This window comes from Hesperophylax consimilis, chromosome 1 (genome assembly GCF_061612785.1).
Source record: "Hesperophylax consimilis isolate HC1 chromosome 1, BYU_Hcon_1.0, whole genome shotgun sequence".
NCBI lineage: Eukaryota > Metazoa > Arthropoda > Insecta > Trichoptera > Limnephilidae > Hesperophylax > Hesperophylax consimilis.
The window spans coordinates 44,733,533-44,759,966 of record NC_142836.1 but is presented as its reverse complement, the minus strand read 5'-3'; the positions used below and the strand labels follow the sequence as shown (position 1 = coordinate 44,759,966).

General features: G+C 36.7%; 1 protein-coding gene across 1 annotated transcript; it reads right to left on the bottom strand.

Annotated features, from left to right (window-relative positions):
• Rsph3 (Radial spoke head protein 3) lies at positions 1-24,647 on the bottom strand. Its single transcript, XM_089632628.1, has 10 exons — positions 24,446-24,647; positions 23,653-24,346; positions 17,693-17,759; positions 16,274-16,423; positions 11,401-11,529; positions 5,563-5,766; positions 4,817-4,979; positions 1,550-1,636; positions 613-744; positions 1-205 (listed from the first exon to the last, which is right to left on the bottom strand). The coding sequence occupies exons 1-10, from the start codon at positions 24,645-24,647 to the stop codon at positions 174-176; spliced, it is 1,860 nt and encodes a 619-aa protein (XP_089488754.1). The 3' UTR covers positions 1-173.
• Between the last annotated feature and the right edge of the window lie 1,787 nt (positions 24,648-26,434).

Here is a 26,434-nt window from a genome sequence, read left to right as displayed (position 1 = left end):
TGATATTATTTCTCGATATCACCTGAGGCTTGCTCCATAAACGAACGATGAATCAATTTGTATTAACCATGGTCACTGATTTGGTGGATGAAGCACTTTTTGGTTGGACGGAAATATTATGAAAGAACGTTTTGATCCATTTACCCTTTAACCGCTTTGATCGCACTTGAACGTCAGACATCGGAGGCGTGTCCTGATTGATCGCCTGAAAAACATTGCACAAGTTAGTAAACAGAATGACAATAATTGCTTTGTAGATTTATATTTTGTTTACTGTTGTCATTTTGTTAACACGCTATTAATTGCACGCATAAACGACTATTTCGCGAAACAGCTTGTTTTTCGGATAGAGTTACTGAAACCTGACTAAAACTCGTGTAAACAAGAGTGTAACCTGCTATTAACAGTTTCATTGAAGTATCCGGACCAATTTTTACGTCATATTTGAGTTTCACTGTAGCCACGACTTCACAACCTAGTGACAATATGCATAAGACATCAAGACATGATTCTAGATTAAAATAAATTGGTATTTGTCCGTATTTCACTGAGAATGTCGCTATAGCAGGATTGTACTGTGTACAACGTAGAGTGTAGTAGAGGTTAGGTTACCTATGTCGTTGTAGTGATGGCTCGCCTCCTCTTCGCTGCTTGCCCTAGTGCTGCTTCTCCCGCTGCTGCTCTGGCCCTCGCCCATGGCGCGGAATACCTCCGCCCGCGTCTCCAGTACCTCTCGCACGATATCTGTACACATATTAAGGTGAATTATAGTGAGGGGGTGCCTAGGTTCACATTTAGCCAAGGGAGCCCCTTGGCTAAATGTGAATAGGACAGGCCGCAGAGTCACAGAAAGTGGTTTATCTATGAAAATTAATTCTTCCAACTAAGCGCAAAGACGTCTGTGATTTGTATGACAATATACACAAGGCGTAGGAGAAAAGACAGATGCAGGTGGTTATTAACAGCAGACAATAAACCTTTACGAATATTTATTTATAAATAAATTTAAAGGAAAAGAGAAAGTGTAGTCTTCCCTACCTACTATGTCAAATTAATGAAATATAAATAAAAACATCGTAATGCGTTTTTTTGGTGGAAATTTTAATTAATGAACGACATATTATATAGTTATTTGCCTAAATAAAGCTCATCAAAAAGCACGTTTAAATTATGTATTTTTTAAATATTACATATAGTAGGTAAGGTAAATTATTAGTTTTAATACCTACCATAAGCTCACAAATAATTGCCAAAGTTGCCTCTAAAATCGAAAAAAAAGTATATTTTACAATTTAAATCACAAATAAATAAAATTGCTTATACCCTTTCTAGATATATTCTACACCTTGTGATTTTAAAATAATAATTATTCATTTCGGTTGGGTATATTCACATCAAATCCAAATTTTAGTATTGTTAAATTTGAAAGAGGCAGAGCAGCCGTTCCTCTTAAGTGAAGGTAACGCGACGTCGCGTTACCTCCACATTCTATTTTCGACGCGATATCACATAGCCACAACATCATAAAATAATAATATCGAAGGTTCACCTGCTAGCACATCGCGACTGGTGATCATGCTCTCCACTTCTTGGGCCACTTCACTCATCAGCCAAGGCATGAATCCTTCATCCACACCTGCAAACCATTAACACAACATATTCAATTTAAACAATGGTACCATGTCTGATTCATAATTCCTTCACAGTATACCTCTAGGTAGCTATGGTTAAGTAAAGTTGCATGTTTTGTGCATGTAGGATCACCTAAATAGTTAACAATTCAACAGTCAATAGTCACGAATCACTTAACGTCGATAATGATAGCTTCTATGCAGTCAATTAATTATATATGACGATTGTCATGTTTGCGGTAAACCGTTATCGAAACGCGACTAAGCAAATATTATTACTCGTATTGCTTTATGACATAAATATTATTTTGACGTAGGTACTCTTTACGTACTTCTACGAACAATTATTACTATCCCAGACGATATTTTTTCCATCTTCAATAAATATTATCATGATTTCCCACTACAACTGCGGTTCCACCAATTACCACATTAATATGTACAAAAACGTGTTCCTGAATTGCAATTATTTCACTCTATCTGTTGTCTACTGCAGCAAATATCATAAGATTGTATTTTTGCATTAAATAATAAATAATTTGTATTTTCTTAAACACCTTTGCTTCATCGATACCTAAAAACATACTAAGAGGTAAAACCAAATATCAGCTCGAAAAACTTTATCATCAGTCACTAAATCGAAATCCTCCCCTTTATGCACGTAATAGATTTCGTAAAAAAATATATCCTAGGGCTTTTAGATACAATATTTGTTCTGATTTTGCAACGATCCCCGTAATAGTATTATTCATTCGCCTGTAGCCCGTAGTCCGTGGCCCACAGCCCAATGATTACACGAGAGGTACAGCGGGGGCTAATCAGAAATAAATCATATTATTATCTTGCAATGATCAGTCCTGGCGGGGGACTAGTCACGCGATGGGCGACAAGCGGCAAGCGGAAAGCGGCAAAGGACAAGCGACAAGCAACTTTCCGTGACGATGATAAATATATTTCTTTATACCTACTCCCACATCCGAAACACCCATTTGTGCGACAATGTGCGAATAGCTGATGGCAAAGCGATAGGAAACTACCCATTATTACTGTTCCCGAAATAGCACTGCTACTGAAACATTTGAATGTCTTTTGTAAAAATATATGAATTGTTTTCTGCTATCTTTATGTCTTTGCTAGAGCTAACAATGTGCGCTCACCTTGACCTGTCACACATTTGTCAACTTATTGCATTTTCCTTCTTAATAAATTGCATCGTGACAGCTTGTAGGCGATGGCGGCATGTGACTATTTTTAACGCTAGACGACTAGAAAAATAAAGCTGATAGGTGTTGAATACATCAAACCTTTTGATACAATATCCTTTAACAATTCGATTAAAAAATTCCGAGAAAAACGATTTGCATCTAGAAAGATTTCTTTCATTTTCATAATTTTAAAATTAAGTCCAACTTTGCTGGCTACTCGGTAAACATACCAACAGTCATCTACTAAATATTATCGACCCGAGTTCTTAGGGTCAGGAATATTTAAGTTTCTACGAAATGCTGTTACGAACAAATTAATTCTAACAGCGTTCTAATGGAAATAATGGTATACAAAACTCTCTCCGTAAAATAACGAAAATACATTGTGTTGCGTTAGTAAAAACATGAATAAATATTTTTATACGGTGTTACGTGCTTGAAGAATGAAGGCCATGAAAAATCTACATATTGTTGAATATTCAAATCATAGTTTTCAAAGTTATGTCTGTTTTATATACTTTTAATAGGATATATTATATCAGAAAGAACCAATCTCGACTTCTCAATAAAATCACGTTTCCAAATTCTAGGTTTTAGTTTTTAAATCAATGTTGATGACGCGTATGAAGTGTAGTTAGAGCCAATCATGAAATGTTTTAATAAAAAAACTGACAGTTTAGCAGGAATTACATCAAATTCCAGCAATTCTAGCAGTCTTTATCACTAATTTGAATGATGTCATTCGATGGCATTTGTCATTTTTCATTTTAGTAAACCTAAACATACTAGGGTAGTTTAGTAAATCCTACTCTACGATAAACCGCTAAGTGCAAAATGCACATAGGTACACATACAGAATGTACATATTCCTCGTTTTCATGCAATCATTTATTTGGTTTTGGCTATATCAATATTTCTGCTTGATGTGGAAACATGAACCATTAAAAGACACGCTCGATAGGCCTAACCGACAAACGAGTCCATCAAAAGAGAAATTTGGCATCTAGAAGCGTCTCTCCGCCATTTCCAAAAAAACGTATGATTCGATTCGGTAATGTTGCCTCTGGACACTCCAAAATACCGTGACCTGTGGAGTGAAGGGAACGAGGACATTGTTTCCGCTGGTCTTATTTCTCTACGTCAGAGGCCTCGCGAACTGCAGTAAACCAACCTGCTGGATTAGAATAGTTTATAAAACTTGCGGTTCACCATCTTCCGTATGAAGACCGGGACAGATACGAATTAGATTGGTTGTTGAAGGGTTAAAACAGTGAAAAAAATACCCTCGATGGATATATAACCCAAACTGCACAAATGCAGTTGAAAATCCACCCACCAGTTTTGAGCATACTTGGTCGTTGTTCTTTATAATATATATACACCATGTACAACTAGTGGTTCTGTGAACAGTAAACCTCGCATCCAAAAAATTATGTTTTTATCTAACCAAAACCAACTTTTTTTTTAAATAAGTAATAATACAACTTGTTTGTCCAATGGAATGTTCAGCAGTTACACTTTTGTCAATAGAATCAATACAGTCAAATAAAATAAGTTTTTGTTTTTAATTTGTAGCAATCTATTGGTAAATAAATGTTTATTTTTTTAAATATATTTACTTAAAGAAATGTCTTAGTCCCAATTAAAAATCTACTTAAAAATTTTCATCCGTCCGGTAGATACTATAATATTCCGATTTGACAACTCCTAGTGGGAACCACGATCATTTGAACTGTGGTGGGATAAAAATGTAGTATCCAACGAGGCCACGATTTTTAACAGGAACCGCAACGTAACAAACAAATGTACGAACGGATGAAATGCTAAATAGTCGTGTGATAACATGACTTGGCTTAGCCCAGTCAACAAAGGGATATATTACAGGGGAGCTTTCAGTGGCACCAAAGTTATAATTGCAAAATCCTGTCTACGTTAGTTGAGCAAGAGAAGGTTAATAAATAAAGGGTTGTGGTATTTTACCGGGGTCCTGGTCGGGCTGCAGATAGCCCTGGTCCTGCAGCGCGCGCAGCACGACGGGCAGCAGTGCGGGCAGGTGCGCCCTGACCAGCGCAGCGGCGGCCGCGCGCTGTGCTGCACTGCGCGCCGCCTCCACACCCATGGCGGCTTCTTCCACGCGCCGCTCCTGAGAATCAAATCCAACAAGGAGTATCAGAACATCATGTTTACATAACATTCATAATACTTCTTGTAAAGCCACCCTCGGAAGTTAATACACCTATTGATATACCTATCGTATAAACTGTCATAAGAAGAAGAATTTCAAACTGAAAACGTCCCGTCCTCAAGTCAAGACTGGTTCTGACAAAGCTGATTAAATTTTTGCAGACCTGGATCAGATCTATAGTACTACAAAAAATTATAATTATAAATTTTAACTTGCACCAGGACATCCAACTTCTACGAATTGTAGAAAAAAGTGAGTAATGCTGACGTATTCTGCGCGAAAACTTTTGACTTGTGTGATTTGATTGGACATAACTTGATTGCACATGACTTTATTGTACATAATGACATGACTTGACTCGACTTGACTTGACTGAAAATGACTCGTGGATGAAATGGACGTGACTTGACTTGATTTAATTGTCTGAACAAGACTTGACTTGACTTGACCTGACTGGACATGACTGGATGTGACTTGATTGGACATGACTAAGGCTAACTTGATAGATACGAGGTGTGGCGTGGTGTGGTGTGGTGCCTACCTTCTGCCTGTGCATGCGAACCAGGTGGCGCTGGTGATGGGTGGCGCTAGCGGCCGCGGCGTGACGCCGCTCGGCCTGCTCCTCGGATCTGCGGCGCACGGCCGCCAGCTCTTCCTCCTCCAGTACCTCCACCAGCGACTGTTCTACCGTCTTGCCCACCAGCACCTCTAGCACGGAGGCCACCTCCTCGTCAAAGTCAAACAGCTGCGAGGAGTTAAAGAATGATTAATGTTAATAATACTATATCGGTTATGCGCAAATTAAAGGTCGCGCAATTAGAGTTGACCCAAACAATACATAGTGTGCAATGTGCATTGGTACAATTTGAGAGACCAGGAACCTTTAAATTTATTGGAAAATCAACACCTCTGCCATAGGTCACTGCGGACCGGATAGGGAGAAGCAGGTTGAGAGAGACCCTTCGACCTCTCTAGATGGACTCCCTAGACCCATCGCCTTGCACCATAAGGGGAAGCATGGATTCATGCGTCCATCACTCCTAGAAACAATGACCCCCAGATTCCTACCATATATATATTTTTTTTCCTTATTCATAAAATATATTTGAATCCAGTTTTTTACATGCTTTTCGACTACCACACTAGACACATGTCCGTATTATTATATTATATACCCCTTTCCTTCCTCTACCTATAAATTTCTTCTCCTCCCCTTCATTAAAGAGACCATCCACACAGCATCCCCAAAGATGACACAGCCCTGAGTGAAATTATTTTTCTCAAGGCCTCACGGGTGGATTTAGGGTAAAAAAAAAATTATTTCTATTCGAAAATTGTACGCCGTGTTATTTTTAATTGTTAAAGTGATATTTTTCAATTTAACTGGAATTCTTTTTTCTGAAGTGGAAAAACAACTTTGAAACATGATGCACGCAAGAACTCTCGCTGTGATACCTACTTGTACGCAAAATATTGATTTTCATGAAAATGCTGCACAAATTTATTTTTTATATTAAGCGCGCCTCAATAAGATTTTACTTGTTTCTTTGTTCTTTAGAGCAGAACATACATTAAATATAAGAAGAATAGTATTTTCTACCACCTGTGGATTGTAAATTTCCCTACAAATTACGCTGTGATATTTCTGTAGGGAAAACAATCACAAAGCAATACATAATAATTTACGATGAAAAACTTAATGAACCATTACAAATACAAAGTAAATGTATGTTTTTCTCTCTTTTCAGTATTATTATCGTAAATATAGGGTGTGTGATAGAGCTGAGAGCAATGGGGAAAGGTAGGAGACGGGGAGAGAAAGACAGGGAAGTACCTGGCTATTCAGATCTGGTGACTAAACATGGCTATTTTCATTTCTGACAGCGCGTTTCGTCTCGAAATTACCTAAACATCTACGAATATTCTAGAAAAATACATATAAAAATAAAGAATGTAATATATCCGAAGACGAATACCACCCGTGGACAAAGACATTACCGTGATCTGGCTCCAATTTTTTTACAAAGATTAGAATTTTTTTAAAAAGACATCAAAAATTACATCTGACATATTAAAACACAATGTGCACACACAGATAACCAAGAAAGGCATTATCTTATGCTGACAGATTACTTCTACAATAGAAAAACATACTTCACGCTCACATTTTTCTCTTTTCTTCTCATTTCTTTCTCACTTATTTTAATTTATTTTCTTTTCGTCCATTTTTTGGTTTCGTTAAATTTTTTAATTTATTGTTTCTTCTCATTAATCATTGGAACTGGCTCAGTCTAGGTGTTTTATACCAAAACAAAAGTATTTGTGTAGGTATACTTGGTTAGTAAATAGTTTTTTAAAAATCAAGCCAAAAAAGCACTTTTTAAACTATTATGCACGGTTTTCCAATAAGAGGTGTTATTTTGAATAGCCCGCTATTTCGGTCGATCTTACATTTAAAGCTGTCATTTTTCAACATTTGACAAGTATAAACTACGCCATTAATAAAAATGAAACGATACACGCTTCAACAACGCATTGAAATTATTAAAATTCACTTGAGTGAATCAAATGCAAATCATCTTGAGTGATGAGGCCCATTTCCACCTCGGTGGCTTCATAAACAAGCAAAATTGTCGCATCTGGGGCTCGGAAAACCCAAGGGTTATTGTTGAAAAGCCTTTCTATCTTCAACGTGTGACTGTTTGGTGCGGCTTATGGTCCGGCGGGTCATTGGACCTTACTTTTTCGAAAATGAGGCTGGAGCAACAGTTACGGTGAATGAATCGCTATCGAGAGATGATTAATGTTTTTTATTGCCGGAATTGGATGGTATTGATCTAGACAACGTTTAATTTCAACAAAATGGCGCTACGTGCCACACAAGCAACGAAAGCATTGATATTTTACGATTGAATATCAAAATAACACCACTTATTGGAAAACTCTGTATAATCTATTTTAAAACAAAATCATTTTATAAAATAGGTTTGACTGAGTATTAAAGCTTCTTTTCCATGAACTAGAGTCGATAACTCTGCAAACCTTGCCAAATCCGATCGAGTAAGACCGACATTTATTTCGTATATTAACAGTTGTTATCCGATTTCAGAGAAATGCGTATATGTCCGGGTATCTGCACGTGATTACCACTAAAAGTTGATAAAAATGCATTGTCATTGTCAATGAGTCTCTGCCGAGTTTCAGCTTGATCATATGTCGAGTAAGTGGATTAATTTCCGCTTCCAAGATTTGCGTTTATTCATTACTAAAAACAAATGCAAAATTCAATTATATGTATTAAAAAATATATATGTCTTGTTGAAAATTAAATTGCAAGGACTATTACCGTATTTGGCGTTCCATCGTACGGCCCATCCTTGTGGAGAAACAACGAAATTGTTAGATGTTAAATTCATCAATTCTGTAATTTACTTAGTTGTTTGACCATGCTTATTATCTGCCGCCTAGTAACAGCAGACAGTGACAATATTATAAAGTACACGTCCCTTCATGACCTGCGTTAACCCTGTGCTGTGTGCCAAGTATTGTGTATTGACTGTCCTACATCTCCCAGACAGGTGTGCTCAATCCGTCCCCGGTGATATGTGGGGCACTGATCAATCCCACTTTAGTCATTCATTATTCAATCGTCTGAAACCATCAATACTTTAGTATCCACTACTCTGTCATGTCACGAGACTTACTTATAGCTTTATGAGTACCTACAGGAAATTGACAAGTATTTTATACATATTTTGTAAAATACAGTAAATAAATAATAATGTCTAGCTCGTTTTGACACTTTTTTTTCAAGCGAACTTATAAATAAAATGATACACGGTTAACGTTATAAGGACACTGTGAAGCTTCGTCGTAGTGATTATTTAGTTTGTCATATTCGGGGGTTTATGTGGGTGGTATTTTTAGAGAAAAAGTCTTCAAAAACTCAAATAATAGTCCGGCTGGAGATGTCAAAGAGACTCCCTCAACTGGCCTCTCCAAATCCGGCCCGCCACGCAATTGGTGGCAGAACTGGATGAACTCATAAACCCGGGCAACCCTGCTAATTCGCCAAACGTAGCGAACCATGATTGATGACCTACGGCAGAAGTCTTGGTTATCCGATGAATTGTTCCCAGTACGACGGTAAACATACCCGCCTCCCAAAATGTTATCCTATCCACTTTTATAAAGACTGAAGTAGTTTGTTGCATAACCATATCTGAATAGTTGTACACATCTGCCATGATGACAATCGTCTGGAGCTAGAACATTATGGCATCATCAATTGGAGTATGTTGTGGGGTAGGTTGAATAATTTGCGAAGGGCAAGGAGACGGGGAAGCGGAAAGCTGGAAAATACCTGGCTGTTCAGATTTGGTCACCAACCACGGCCAAAGCCATTTCAAGCAACGTTTCAATTCTGAGTGGTTGTCTTTCACCAGAGCGATACTGAGAGTGTACCACTCCACCATTATAATAATCTTCTGCTTTTCCTCCCCAGTATTAACCTTCCGGCATTCAAATGTGTGTAGGTACAAAAACTCAATCAATAATTTAACTTAATGGAACTGTATTGGTCTAGAACAAATGAATAATTATTGTTTATACTTTAATGTATGACTTTTTGTTTATTAATAAATAAATACAAATAATGGCTATTCGAGTTTCACTGGATCGAGGAAAAATTGTTTTATAATTAAAAAAAGAAGTGAAAAAAAAAATATTTTACAATTTTACATGTAACCAATGTCTTTAAAACTAAAAAAAAACTTTGTATGGCTGAGGATTATACCTTCCGTCCCAGGGACTGTAATCAACCGCGCTAACAACCTCGCCAAAAATCGATCGGGTATGGCGTATATTAACTGCTGTAATGTCATCCGATTTCAGAGAAATGCGTATACGTCCGCGTATGTGTACGCGATTGCCACCAAAATGATAAAATGCATTGTTATAATACCAACAAAATAAATCCCCAGTCGCTACTGTCTATCTATTATCATGGTATTTATTAGTCAACGAAATATTTTTCGATATGTAGTGACTACCTGGCTATGTTTAAAATCACTAAATTAAGGTTGATAATTATATTTGACCTCGTTATTTTGTCTATGTTGACGACATTTTTTATTTATCTACAGACCTTTTGTATTGTAAAAGCTCTATCGGTGTATAATAAAATATTAAGTGAACCGGAGCTCTGGCCGTAAAAGTGGCGTTAACGGAATAAAAATAAATTATATTACCTATACGACTAACAAAAAATCACGTGTATTTTTTAAACATAAAAAAATAATAATAAAAAAACCCTAATAAACAAAGTTTTTTTACTGTGATATGCACATTGCACATCTCTTTAAAAATGTTTTATGTTTACTGAGGATTGAACCTTCGACAAATGCCGGTCGGGTAGGACCGGCCTTTATTTCGTATATTAATTGCTGTGTAAATGCGTGTGTCCGCGTGATTGCCACCAAAAGTTGACAAAATGCATTGTCATCGAAAACGAGTCTACCTGCCGAGTTTCAGCTCGACCGGATGTTGGGAAGTGGATTTATTTCCGCTTCCAAGAATTGCATTACTTCATTATCAAAAACAAAAGTGAAATTCAAATAGAATCGCAACCTCGATCAACTGCTTCGAAGGCGACAATTCTGATCGTAACATTGTAGGATCGGCGGCATAAATTCATTATAATTTATTTTATATTTTTTTACAAATGTCGATAAGAATGTGACCTTACCGGGATACTCCGTTCATAGTTCACACTGTATATAATTTTGTGTGTGAATTATAAATTAGGTCAAGTTTTTTTGTATTATGTTTTTGTATTTTAAAATATTACAAAAGGAAAATTACAAAGCAGTCTCTAGAAGAAAAACATAATATCATCTTTGTCAAGTTGCAACATTGTGTCTATATTTTTCCTTCCCGTGTCCATAATTCATATCTTAATATTTCTTCGGTGGTTATTTGTTAATGTTTTTTATTGCAAGAGGGACGACATTAAATAATTTTGTACAAAAATATTGCATATTTCTTGGTCTAAATGTTCGTTTAGTTGTAGGTTGGTGGAATATATGTTGTAAAGAGGATCTTGTGCATCGACGCTAGTTTGTATGTGCAAATTTATCCTGGTTTTTGAATGCGTAAATTAAAATATTTATTGATTATAATTGTTTCAGAGACATTGGAAACACGGTCTACTAATAGTGTACTGAAAATGTAAGAACTTCCTATGTATGTTAGAATTTTAGAATGTTATGTAGATACATGTTTAACATCAGAAATTATATTCTTTAAAAATGCCATCGTGCGAATATTTTCATATATTTTTAATAAATAAAAGATTTGTAGGTAAAAGAAAACAACTTACGTCTCCCGGCATTATCTGTGTCGCCACGTCATATCCTATCTTGCTGGGAATAAATTTAGGGGTTGTCGGCCTTTCTACCAGCATATCTGTCTGAACTCCAACGTCGAATTCTTCTCCCTTATCAAACAACTGCAAAAATATAAAAATAACAATAATTACTATAAATTCTACAAACCAAATTAATTCTAATAATTATTGTACTGGAATGCCAGCCATGAGAGAATTAAAGCGCAAAACACTTATTCATACATAAACATACACTTTACCAAAATCTATACGATGGACACTGTAATCTATACGACGGACAGTGTAATCTATACGATGGACACTGTAACGCTGTCTAAAACGTTGGCTAAATAAATAGGAAACGCAACACGGCATAGAAACCCTAAGCTTCAAAACATGCTATTTTAGTAGGGTTTTTAGGTAGCAAATTTTTCCCTCCCGAGAAAATCCAAGGTTTCTAAGTCTATAATATCAAGGGAACATTTTAAACACCCATATGAAGTAAAAATTGTGAGGCGCAATGACGCCGTTCTATTTGTATAAAGAACAGTAACTGTAAATTCAGTAAATTTAAATGATTCACCACTTCATGGCAAATAAAAATCTAGAAAATTTAAAAAAAAATAACCCAAAAATAAATCATGATTTATTTGTGGTATGGCTGAAAATGCCATCTAACGGGTTGTTTTTGATCAATAAGGGTGTGACTATCCGCCTGCAACACCAAATATAAATTTTCACTAAGACCAAACCAAAGGAGGCTGCGGTTCTTAACTTCTGCATTAGGAATTAACGAAAAAGTTATTTTTGGAGAATCCAAATTTTGATTAAAGTAGTCTCTATGTATTTGACCCACATATACCACACAAAATTAAACTAATTGAAAAGATTTAGGTCTTCCGAAAGAGGTATAAAGTTTATAATTTTAATTTTAGATAAATGCAGTGAACGAATGAATTTATGAAATAAAAAAGTAAAAAAACAATATGTTAGTTTAAAATTTGTAAAAAATCTTATCCGATGCAAGGTTTAGTTTGGTTTCCTGCACTGCCTTAAAAGGGAATAATTTTAACAAAATTAGATTATTTTCAATTTTTCAAATGGTGCTGGGAACAATAAATCTAACGCAATCTTAAATAAATTAAGTGACAAACTATGGCATACTAGGCATCTTGCAACAGAGCTAAATGTTTTAAAAACTGACCATTTTTTTCGTGGGTCCATAGAGAAAACTTTATGAACTTTTAATATTTAATTTTTTTTTAAAGTTTGTCCGTACATTCTATTGTGCATTATGAGAAATGAAAAATGTACGCATTATCTAATTCATCTTATTTTCTTATAAACTCAATATATTTGTTTTATCACTTGTCAAATGGTCAAAATCCAAACAATAAACTTTCTAGTAATATATGTCCTAATTGTACTATCTTATTGAGTAATTAAATAGAAATGAGAAACAGAGTCAATAAGTATTTACTAAAACTTTGGAACTATCTACAACATTTGGTAGAATCTAGAAAGGTAAACAAGTATTTAAAAGAAAATAAGGTCAATATGGTAACGTATTTCTATTTAGGATTATCGTCCATTTACCGACCCGTGGAAACAAGGCTAAGTGTCACAGCTTTCTTTTTTATTTCGTCTTAATACTCATACTTGACCTTCGTTTACATAATGAAGCCTTTTTAAGCCAGCATTTACCAAATCTGCGCGAAGGAAATATTTCGAGGCATAATCGTTAAGAATACACGTAGGGGCAAGTTAGCTATATTATTCCTTCAGTAAAGGTAGATTGTACTCCGCATTGCGGGACCTCGACTGATATAAAAAAACGTATATTTTTAGGCGTTCATTTCCATTTTTAGTGTTAGATTCAAGGATGAAGTACCGACAGTCCAACAGCTGCTTGCTACACAACATTTGTATTTTAAACTCCGTCGCGTGTCGAAAGCATCAAACATCACTTTGTTTTTCCAGAATTATAATATTCATAGACTGTCTTTTCAGCTTTCCCACGGCTATTATTTAAAGTTCAACGTTCAAATGCATATATAAGAAAACTTGGTTTGCTTCATAGACATATGAATATTAGTAGACCTGCCCTAAGTGATTAAAAGCGTATTATCCCCACTCCCCATACCGGTTCCATTGGAGCCGGCTGTGCTCGCGTATGGCCTCAAGTGAAATTTGAAAACGTGACATCATCATTCTTGTGCGAACTATGGTCGAGGCATCATCGGTTAATTTTACGAAATAACACGGCAAAATGTTGACTTGTGCTATGAAAACTTGTAAAAATAGATGTGAAAAAGAGAATAAACCCAATTGTCGTATTACATTCCATATATAAGCATTATTTTACTTTATTTTAAGCATATTCACATCGTATAATATGGATCAGTTGTAGAAACATAATATATACTATCACATCGAGAAACGTCTGGACGCGAAACACAAAGCTGGTTGGTTGCTGGGAAGTAAATTATGAACATTTATAAAAGTGTCTTAACTAAATACTTAAACGAAATATTCGACTCTGAAAATAGAAGAAATTTTTTGCCGAATTTGGACTACGCAAATTTGTTCATAACGTGGCGAGTAATTTGCGCTCCCATGTAAAAATGTCTATTCATTCAAAAGCAGATTTTACTTTTAAGAACTAAATGGTGATATTATAATGCGAGATGCCTATATACTGTCAGATTGATTTATTGACGAATCACAGTCAGCTTTACCCCCTTCGTTCTTCAACAGTTGATTTTACCCCTCGCCATTATCTTCTCGTCTATTAATTCCTATGTCTGTGGTTTGCTTCAATTTTTCATTTGGTAAACGAGGAAATATTCAAATGTTTTTAATAAATTCTTGAATCTGTTAAATCACCTTGGGCCAATTCAATGTCTTTCTACTATCTTAGGGTTATAAATATCTCTGTGAATAACGTTGCTCTCCAAAGCAAACTAACCCTTAAGGAAGTGTGATCTTGTAACTGCATGATCAAAATTTGCCTACCTTAAATATTTATTCAACCATTTATTTATATACGACGGTGGCGAACCCATCGCTCAGGGAGTGCAAACACGCCCTTCAATAGCCATCCCAAGCTAAGGTGTGAGATACCGTGCTCAGGCTAAATGACCTGGAGAACATTGTTACGAATGGTACCTTCGAGAAACAGGGTCACATCTTGGAGTATTTAGATCTTACCCCAGCACTTGGGGCTCTGCTGGAGTTGACCTTCTAGATACTCGTGGGACGAAAATTGGACCATTCGAAAACTCCTTCTTCCCTCGTGGGGCCTTCCGGAAACCAAGAGGGAGTGGACTCCTCCGTCATAGAGCCTTCAGGAAACAAGTAGGATTAGAGAGGAGAGATGAGGCCCTCTTCCCACGTAGGGCTTTCAGGGAACCAAGGGGGAGTGGACTCTTCCGTCATGTGGCATTCAGAGAACAGAGGAGGAGTGGAGAGGAGAGATGAGATCCCCTTCCCCGTAGGGCCTCAGGGAACCAAGAGGAAGTGGCCTCCTCCGTCGCGGAGCCTACAGGGAACCAGGGAGGAGTGGAGAGAAAAGATGAGGAGACCTCCATAAACTCTTCCCTTGTGGGGCCTTGAGGGAACCAAGGGGATTGTAGAGGAGAGATGCGACCTGGGAAGACACATTGTGCAACCAGAAGACATAGCCACATATCCGATGACAACCCTGGTAAACTTTATAAAAGGGACCGGGTGACTGTTAAAGAAATGAGGTAAAATGAGAAATGGCACAATGGACCTATAGCCTAAGTGCTCACGGGAACTATATGCAAACCGTCTCCGCCCTATAAATAAATGAATATATACGACACGTCAATTCCATGAGCAGCACAACAATAGCATTTATGGTCATAAATTACTCGTATAACTCAAACGCCAGATTTAAAATTCTGAACAAAAATTTTAGTAAAAAAAAAAATCGTTTTTTTCTGTTGAAAACAACGATTTTCCAGGTCCACGGTATACCTTTTAAAAATAATCCAGATATACGTGAGCGTTTTCGCAAAAGTTTGTACATTAAGTTGTCAAATCCCACGATTTTCATAGACTTTTAAAAAAGTTATAATGTACTAAAGAATATTGGATATTTTTGAGGGGAATATTTATTTATTTATTTTATTCAAACTGTTAAATAATACTTTATTTATTTTAATCAATTATTTAGATCAAAAGAAAGAGTGTGTTTACCATGTCCCACCTGTACATACAATCACAAAGTCTTATTTCGTAATTAATTATGGTGTCTTAATTTAAATTATAATATAATACATTTTATATTGTATTTTAGGAAAATACAGGGTTTCCAGATGTAAAATGCACAAACTTTGGGAGATTATTCCTCATGATAATACAAGTAAAAATTTAAAATATTAGGTACAAAAATTGTATTGTTTGTGTGGAAAATAATATTCTTTTACGAAAAAAAAAATTTTTGTATGTGAAAAAACAACGGAATTTCTAACAAAGTTATTTACCTTCTTTACTTCTTACCATCATATTGAATTGCCTCTCAAAGATTTTGCATTTTACCCCCGGACACCCTGTATACAGTTTTTACGTAAATTTGGACCAACATTGAAAAAAAACACGTTTAACATTTCTGATTTGGAATCCGATGCTATATTGGTGGAAACTTATAAGTGGAACGTAACGGGGATGGAATGCATAAAAACATTCACAAACTTTGTGAATGTGATTGTTAATATCCAACTTGGTAAATCTTTCAAAAATCGTCTTTGGACGATCTATATTGGCCTCGATAAGGTCCAGGCGTCGATGTAGTTATTATATTTTTGGTGGATGGTATAATAAGTATTGGGGGTGAGGTCACCTCTTCCAGGTAGGGCTCAGTCTGCACGGCCTTGTAGGGCATGTTGTCCGGAGGCGCCGTGGAGCGCGGGGCTCTGCGGCGGGCCACCGCGCGGCGCCGCGCCTCCGCTGCCGCATCGCCGCCCCCTCCGCCCCCCATGCTGCCGAAACTCTAAACAAAACAACACAGAAATGCAATGAGGTCGTCCCCAATTTTTTTTGTTATTATTTCGATGAATATGTATTATGGCACTTCGTCCTACTATCTCGAACCGAATCGACAAAAACCTGAGACCCTGAGCAGAAAAGTCTGCAAATGACTGCGCTGCAAACCGTAGTGAACTTTACTTTTCTGCGCAGAGTCTCCGGTTAGTGGAAATTTGAGCCAAATACTAAAGAAGTTAAATTGCTCTCCATCAAAATTACCTATGGGCGTTTTACACGATGTACTTTTCGTCCTGTTTCAATAATGCAGGGCGTCTTTTCATACGGATTCGGGAAGCAAAAAGAACGGAAACGATTTTCGTACAGTTTAAGATGGCGGACATTATTTGTCGCCTGTTATTGTTTTACGTAACTACATTATGTGTATATGTTATGTTATATGTTTCAGTTTTATTTCAATTTTTATTCGAAATTACGTGTTTTTTCAATTTACAATTTCAATTTTTTATTTTTAAAAAATTGTAAAATTGAAAATTTTAATGACTTTTTAAATGCTTTTTGTACATAAAGTCGTTATAGAGACTATACTAGAAATAATAAGAGTTTGCCTTTTAAGGGCAGCTTCAATGATAAAAATGTCGATATCTGATTTGATTCTGTCAATCAGCAAGATTGCTCTCCCCACCATATGACTACAACTTAGTCCTGCAGGCTAGGACATAGAACATTCCATGCTGCCTTTGACGGAGATAGCCATCGGGAACACAGAATTGCTCTTCGCAATAGCTGAGTTTTCAAACCATCCACGAATCAGCCTGAAGAAATATACAGCATATGCGTACATCCTTTCTGACCAGTAGATGATTCATTCTGAGCGTAGCCAAAATAACTGAGAGTATTTATTACGACCGGTCAGTGACTGAGATGGCGTCGCGTCTGGGTCCCACCCCGGCGTCGTGAGTTCAATCTCTCGGCTGTCTAAATCCTCCACCATGACACAAATTTTACATTTACTGTGGTGGTAGTAGGATATTTAAAAAAATAATCAGGTTATTCGTAACCCGGGAATATTACTTTTTCTCTAAAGAACAAAAAAAGATGTGAAATAATGTCCGCCATCTTAAACTGTACGAAAATCGGTACCAAATTAGAACACATTCTTTTTTCAATCCGAATCTGTGTGAAAGGACGACCCATGTGGAAATCGAACGAAAAAAAGCATTGTGTAAAACACCCATTAGTTGTGTTTGTTGTCTTGTGTTTTGTTATTACTCACCATGGTGCTTCCACGCACCACCCTCCTGTCCGACATGGCGTTTCCGTGGGGCATCGCTGGGCAGCCACTGAAAGGAAGTAAATAAAATTAGCTCATTAATATTAAATGAATTAATAAAAAAAAATATCCCGGAAATGATCTCATGCACATTTACAGCAACATCAAGTTGCTTATGAAGCCATGTCTCTACTTGTCCAGGCTTTCAGATAATCCAGTCAGGGAATTAAAGTTGGGTTACAGAGGGATTATCTGGGTGTTATCATACCAGTTGTATACATGTGATAAACCCGTGTGGCGTTATTTACTGAACTTAAACTAAGGTTGAAAATTAATATTGCCACGAATTACCACGGTCTCCGTGGTAAAGGCGTAACGCTTTCGACTAGCAAGCTGGGGGTCTGGGGTTCAAAACTAGACGTGCGCAAGTAATTTTTATTTTTTTTATTTCACAAATTACTCTTTTAAAATTGATATATAATATATTTGCGGCACGTTCCAGAGTGGAAGATACTCTCAGTATCGCCCTGGTGTAAGAGACCACCATTCAGAATTGAAGCGTTGCTTGATATGGCTTCGGTCGTGTTTGGGGACCAGATCTAAATAGACAGTTATTTCCCCACCTTCCTCTGCCCCATCTCCTTCCACTTCCCACTATCTTCAGCCTCACAACATACCCAAATTGGGGATTCCATAGTCTCACTGGCTCCTAACGGTTAGGGGGAGTTGGAACTTTTGCAGTGCAGTTTCACATAACATAAAACATTAAAAATAAAAATAATAAAACAAATAAAAATTACTAAAAAAATAATAGGCAGGTCACTCGATTAAACACACATTATGGAAGTTATCGAGATTGATGAATTGCACTTGATTCTTCCAGAACTCTAGAATCCGGACGAAAAATAGTTATTTTTCTGCCTGACTTTTTGAAAGTATGAATGTTGAATTTGGCGTAATTTTATTAGTAGAAGACTTTGGAAAAACAACGGTTTACGACGTTGATGGAAATGCAGAGGTTGCCAGAGTGTCTACATCTGTGTACTTACAGTATAAACAGTTATTGTCGTAGAATAACCTCTTCCTTATTCTATGGGTATTTTGATAAGAATATACATATTTACGTATTATTTATATCTTCCAGACGGGTTATGGAAAGGATTAGCCGATGAAATTTTCATAGAATTCAACAATATTAACATGACAATTAAAGATTTCATGTTATTGCTAATTGACTTGACCTTCTCCAGTTGGACTATCTCAACCCATCGCCATCGATTTGCATCACAGTGGGATGAATTCATACGTCCGTCACTTCTTGATACATAGACCCCAGATTCCTACCCGCCATTATTTTCTTTTTCATTCCAGAACTTCCTCTCCTTCCTTTTCTTTTAAAAATAAACCCCATAAGCATCCCCAAAGATAACAAAAAGTATTAAAAATTAAAACTCTTTAAAGATGGTAGTCCACCCCTGGATGCGTGTGATTGATTGGGGGAAGGGTGGAATCATTCCAAGCGCAGTTGAAGTAAGGTTTCATTATAATATAAATCTCTATTGCACTGGCATTATAGAAAACAGATACAAACAAACACAACACTCATTATTAATGATTTCAATCTTCATAGTCCTATGTTAGTACTTTGTGTTATTTCCAACTCAACGTGGATTGCAAAATTTCGTGTTTGCGATAACGCAATTTTTACGCAAAATATGCAATTTATATCACGAATATTTTTTGTAATAAATTTATAGACAGTAATATTACGCATTCTAAGTATGCATTTGTCTATGATTTACAAGCTTGTTAGCCATAAAATGGAACGCAACTAAATTCTCGTCGGAAACGCCGCGTACTGCCTATTCATTTAATTTTTTGATTTTGTAAAAAAATAAATAAACAAAATCTGCGTTTTGACATTTGTGCAGGTTAACATAACATCACTTTTGTAGAAAAGTATTGCCGCTTTTGCTGAAAAATGACACCTCTTTTCGCAAAAATTCACAGAATACGCGACTTTCGTCAAAAAAATAACCCAAATTTCTTACAAAAATAACGCGAATGTTTCAGCTTCTTACGGATAGCTGGTTGGTGTTGGTCAAGGTATATACAGGTTGTTCTACTCTCAAACTAAAACGAAATAAAATATATAAAAAAACAACCCTGAGGATTGTACCTTCGTTCCCAGGGAATGGATTCAACCATGCTAACAATCTCGCCAAATGCCGATACAGTAGGAGCGACATTTATTTCCTATATTAACTTCTGTGATGTCATCAAATTTCAGAGAAATGCGTATATAATAGTGATTTGTTTTTGGGGTATTATGCCATGTTGCGCTACTTCTTTCTTTTGCCAACGTTTCGGACAGCATTGCAGTGTCCATCATCAGGGCAGATGTGTAATTTTAAAATACACATCTGCCCTGATGATGGACACTGCAATGTTGTCCGAAACGTTGGCTAAAGAAGGAGGTGGCGCAACACGGCATAATACCCCAAAAACAAATCACTATAATACTTTTGGCCGTGAAAATCTCAAATCATACCAAATGCGTATATGTTCGGGTGCAACTAAAGTTGATAGAATGCATTAACATCGACATTGGTTAATTTCCTCTACCAACATTTGCATTCACTAATTCCCGGTTTTATACTTAAAACCACTCGAACAACGAGTGAAATGACGTTTGGCGTATGTAAGTATGTACCTTCAACGAGACTCAAGAATAACAACGTCGACCAATGTATGTACTTTCGAAGGCGATTGCGAGCGGCCTGGATTGGAGAATCGATACTCTGGTCGTGCAAAAATCGATTCGAAATAATTTCCACGAAAGTTCCCAAATAAAAAAAAATGAAGGGGAATATTTCTGCAGCATGTAAACCCAAATATATTTGGTATATGGACTAATATTATTTCTAATATTTTGATTGGTATTACTTGAAGACGATAAATCATAATTTTAATATAGTATACGTGTGCATGCCAGCAAGAAAGGCGGAAATTTAAGCGATTTAATGTTATAACGATATTTTGCGTACGCTTATTTGTACAGTCAGCTTCATTGTTGCCAAACATGAGTAATGACAGAACGGATATCTGAAATAGAAAATTTATAACTTTTCTCCGGGATTTTGACGTTCAGACAATAATGAACCTGGCAGTAGAAGGAGCGTCAAAATAGGTGTATAATATTATTCGTCCCTGACCAAACACGCCTCAATGAATTATTTGGAAAGTAGGTACTTAATTTTCGTTACTCGACAGCACAGCTTTACATCGCACTTTTATCAGGTGATAAGATGTGGCCTAAGTCTCCTCGCTAGCTTCTGTTAGTATTAGTATTACAGTTAGTTGCTGAAGGTCAGATAATTAAAGGGGTGCGTGTAAAAACTATCGCAATAACTTGACTAATTATACTAAACATAGTTCAAATTATGAATGCTACTGTGTAAGTGAAAATCACGTCAACATATTTGTGTAGGTATGTAGTAGATATATAACAAAATGACAATTTATTTAACAGGCTCAAAATTATTTTGGGACATTATTTTAAAATATAAAATAATAATTAACAAAATTCAAGAACAGTAAAAATTAGAAAAAAAATGATCTTATTTTTTATGATTAAATTTCATAATCTAGAGATCTTACGGGGTACAAATAATACAATTTTTTAAGCGATTCGAAACCATAAAGCTTAAGAAAAAATTATATGGAAAATTAATCCAACCTCAAGTCTTAAAAATACCAATAAAAATGCTTTTCTCAGAATCGTCTCCGGCCACAAGCTTTAGTACATATTCAGAATTTTAATCGATTCGGAGTCAAAGATCCTAAGATATTAGGAAACGAATCTGAACACAATCTTGCAATCTTCCCACTAAACAGAGTGTTGACGCAACTATATGTATATATCTCCTTTAACACATGTTCCTTCATTCTTCCACCCAATTATACCTGTCCCTGTCTGACAGTGTGGAGTACCTGCATTCAGTGACATTGCGTAAATTTAATTATATAAGCCAGGCTCTTAAGAAAATGTGTACAGTGTACACGTCAAGTGTTCTCTCAGTGTGTTTAATAAAAGTCTATTGCGGAAGCTTGTGCAGTGGTAACCAAGCAGTCCGAGTCAAGTCCATAAAATCGACCGAAAAGACCAAGGCTAAGACAGAATCCTTTCCCAATTCTAACTATTAACCATAACTATCCCCAATAGTCGTGTCAAAAATTGATAACAGTCCACAATAAAACCATAAAATGATTCGCATACAACATTTGCGGCTCAACAGAGTTTTTTTCTAATCTTATCATTTTAAGTCGCTGATGCACAATCTATTTAACAGAAGGGGGACAGTTTACCTGTTTTTCGAACGGGATCTTTTTGATTTCCTGGATCTTGAACCGATTCTTCAAGTATTGTTTTAAAAAATGAAAGACATGGGATATTGATATTTAACAAAAAAATAAAATTGTAGATTTAAAAAAAAAAAAGTTATTGAAAAAGTGAATTTGACTTATTTAACTAAGCACCTCGCACATTCAAACCTAAAATCATTAAATAATATTCGCAAAATACATATTACTCTACACAGAATAGAGCCGCCCCCCTCATTTTCATCCCACCATCAAAACCCCGTAGACGATTGTAATTTTTTTCTGTTTTATATTCCCTTATAATTATTAAGAAACACTAGTTAAAACCTGTTATCGGTTCATTTGTTATAAAAATTTTAGCATACATTATAGAATATTGTATCTGTTGGTTTTCCCAATAAAATAAAATGAATAAATAAAAAGTATTTTTTATTTTGATTTTCCAGATTGACCACAAAAATGTTGATATATAGCCAAGTAGGGCGTGCGAATGACCCGCGGGCCGCGGGTTGCGCATCACTGTAGTGCATTCTAAGTTCATTAGCTACCACTGCCCGATATTGACACAACACTAGAACATGTCTTGAATTGACATTCCTAAACGGGGGGTTGCTTATAATGATAGGTTATTAATTTAATGAATACCATAATAATTTGTTTCAAGGACTCGGGGGCAAAAGAGTATATTTATTTATCATCTTCATGTTCTTCATAAAACGGTTATACAAAAATATACTACGGAGACGATAGCAAAATTGTAAGTATGAAAAGGTCATGGGGGCATTTTTACTATTTTGTGACATGTTTCAAAAGATAGTTGCTAAACTGTTTGTATGTGATGTTGAAAATGTCGATGGTCAATAATTTAATAAAAACAATTTTAAGCAATTGAGTCGCTCTGTTGATTGGCGCGTTCTGATAAGCAAAATAAGTGCATTAATTATGGTTTTCATTTTAACTAAAAATATTTTTCGACGGGCTTCTAAGGTGTTCACATGAAGCATATGTGTATCTTGCGTTGATATCGAATATTACACCAAATACTTTTTACCAAATAACGGGATGGCTTCCATAGTCATCAAGTGCAATGGCACATTTGCAAAATGCAAAAAATTATTTAAACTTTTTTTGTAAATTAGATCAATAAAGATTATAAGAAAGGTACTTGTTGTTTTATCAGCGTCATTTTTTAAATGATGTAATAATATTTTTTAAATAATTTCTAGTAGAATTGTATTGAATATGACCTCGCTGAAATAAATTTCAATTTCTAAAACATCTTACTGAATATAATATCATCGCGTGCTGCGGACCTATTATATCGCCTTCAGTATCAAATATAACGTCTTTTATTTCGGATCATGCGGCATTGCACGCAACTTGAACTAGAACGAAGAAGGTAAGAATTAAGAAGGATATTTCACGGTAGGTAAAAGTGCCCAACTTGATTACTCATCAGGATGTTTCGATTGCGTTTCTTGGACTGCTTCCTTGTCTAATGATAATTTCTGAACATGGAGACTGACTTATTATTATTCTAGGGTTGTTCTAGATGTCGAATGTTTGACCAGTAGTCTTACCTGGATCCAATAGCCGCGGTGCCAGCAGCAAGGGAGGCCAGGGCTGCGAGCGCCCGGGCCGCGCCCCCCAGGCCGGGCTTGTGGGGCGCGGGCGCTGCCGGGGCCGGAACGGGGGCCGCCGTTAGCCTGGCAGCCGCCCCCAGGACTTTAGGCCTGCTGGCGTAGGAGTACACTAAGGGAGACAGCCCGCCGCCTATCTTCCCTACTGTGCTATCCATATATCCTTCCAGACCCAAGAGAGACGCCATCTCTGGAGGTGGTGGCAAGAATTGTCCCTTTTTGACGGTGGTGATAAATAAAGGCCTGTTGTTGACGATATTCTCGTGTGATTGGGTCGTCTTCCGATTGGATCCGTATTTTAGTAATTCTGGAAATTTCACTTCGTTTTCTCTGCTGGAGGAACGCTCCGATTTATTGTCATAATTTTTCCCGGATTCTTTAATTTCCAAGTTAACGATGCTTGGTTTGACAAGACTAACGTTTGGGTTTGATCTGGTGAACCTTTTGGTATTTGGGGGCACAGATCGTATTTCAATCTTGGGGATGACAACTCTGGTACGCTCTTTAGCGCGTCTCGATATACGCTCGGCAATTATTTCTTTTTCTTTTAACCGCCTCAGTTTTAGATCCAAATTTCTCGAAAACCTCGGATCTAAAATGGTCTGTGATGGTGCCATAACCTCCATGGTTTTGAGTCGCTTTCTTCCTTGATTTACAGGTTCATCCGCATTATTTTCGACTCTACGATCGTCCGTAGGCGGTTGATTTAAAAGTGGGTGATCTTCTAGTTCATGTTGTGGTTTTCTCTGCACAGGTTTGACGATGTTGACGTTCCTCTGCCTTGCCGCCGCTGCTTCGAGAGATTGGCCGAGAGACATTCGTCCAGCGGTGCCCGGTCCATCAGCCAGCGATGGGAGATTATCTCTGTTGATGATCGCGAAGGATTCAAACGGTTCTAGAATATCATCGGAGGGAGCCGTCGATATAGAAGGCATATCGTTACAGTTAGAATGATTTGGCTCATGTATCGCGAATTTTAAACTGATTTTTACATAGCGAATGAATAGCGGAAATCTCACACTTTAACAAAAGTCATTAGGGCGCACGTGTAGCCGGCTTCGGTGTTATACTTTCTGGAGAGCGGGCCGCAGGCGATCGAACACGAGCCACGGCAATATAATATCAGGTTCGCACTACCACATCCCTGAAGACGAGTTGGATGGGTGCCGAAGGATGGTCGAGCAGCCGGTCGACAGAGCCGGTGGTATTGGAAACGTAAGACCGAGTGGTCGAGTATGTTGAGTAAGAATGCGTGAATCGATAGGTAGCAGGTAGCTGGTATGAGCGGCAGCGGGCGGCCGCCCCGCACTAGCCACTAGCCACTGACCGGTGGTGGTGGTGGTGACCACCTCACCCCCCCGGAGAACTGCCCATTGCGCAGGCGCCCCCAGTTTCCGGACAACGATGACGTCAAGTGAACTACCACTTTACATACCCTCACCGTTTCTTCGCCAACCTTTATGAGCCGCTTAAATCTAAGTAAGTGACCGCTGGTGATGCCTTTGACCTCCGGGCTTTCCGTCTTGGCAGACAACTGCGTCGACATGGTTTGATGACCGCGCTCATTAAAAGAAAGAGGTTATTTTGAAACTTCGACAAAAGCATGCGAACGTGAAACCCCATCGACCTCCTCCACTGTTGATTCTGTGTTAGTTGTCAAAAAACTTTGAATAAACACAAAACAAGAGGTAAATTCATTTTTCCTGCCAGCTTACATGTCGGCGCGATGGTATAATAATAAAACTTCCGAGTTCGGAGATAAGTATTTTTTCGATAGGTATATGTATTTAGATTGATTCTTACACAATCACGGTAACTACCCTGTAAAATCTAATATGTAATTTATTGTTAATTGAAAATATTTAAACACACAATTTTTAAATATGAACCACCTTTCTTTAATAACTTTTGAAGGTTTTACTCATCAATGTAATACACAGGGTGTCCGGGGGTAAAGTGCGCTAACTTCGGGAGGCTATTCTAAATAATGGTAGAAGTAAAACAGATGAATAACTTTTTTTCGAAATTCCAATGTTTTTTTTTCTCATACAAAAATATTTTTCCCTAAAGGAATGTTCATTTTTCCGTACAAACAATTCAACTTTATTACTTAAAACTATTTCGAATTTCAAAACAAATTATTTATCTCTTTTACTTGATTCCCAGTTGTGACCGTTATCTTTGCATTTTTTCTGTGTCTTGTTCTGTTTCATGTTTCGTTTATATTTATTAGTATTATCTTCTTCTTTAATCATAATTAATATTGTTTTTTGTTTCGATGAAGTAACAAAATTAATTTTCATTCCGGCGCAGTCTTCTTGCGATCTTGAGAATACATACACAGGTACATAGTATTATAATTAAAGTACTGCCCACTCTTTCTTTAAGGATTTATTATGCAGATTAGGTACTCATACTGCGAAATATAAAATCACGCCATGAGCCTGACCTTGTCTCGGCATTTCAAGTTCAAATGTCGGGTTCAAAATTTTTGGAATATAATTTTTAGCAACCGTCTTATAAAAATGTAACTGATCCTAGAGCAAGTACTCGTATATTATATCGCCACACATTTCTCTTTATACATCAGAAATCAATAAAGAGATACAATCTAATTCTGAAAATAAGTTTGTGTAATGATACTGGGAATATTCGTAACTGAATAAGCAAACTTTAGTTAACGCTTACAAACAAAATCTTGGCTGAAACATTTTTTATCTGA

Coding starts and splice junctions, on each gene's coding strand:
- Rsph3 (XM_089632628.1), bottom strand. CDS start 24,647: ATGCCTTCTATATCGACGGCTCCCTCCGATGATATTCTAGAACCGTTT. Junction 16,424..17,692: donor TGGTGCGTGGAAGCACCATG/GTGAGTAATAAC, acceptor TGTTTTGTTTAG/AGTTTCGGCAGCATGGGGGG. Junction 1,637..4,816: donor GCAGCCCGACCAGGACCCCG/GTAAAATACCAC, acceptor AATGGTTTGCAG/GTGTGGATGAAGGATTCATG.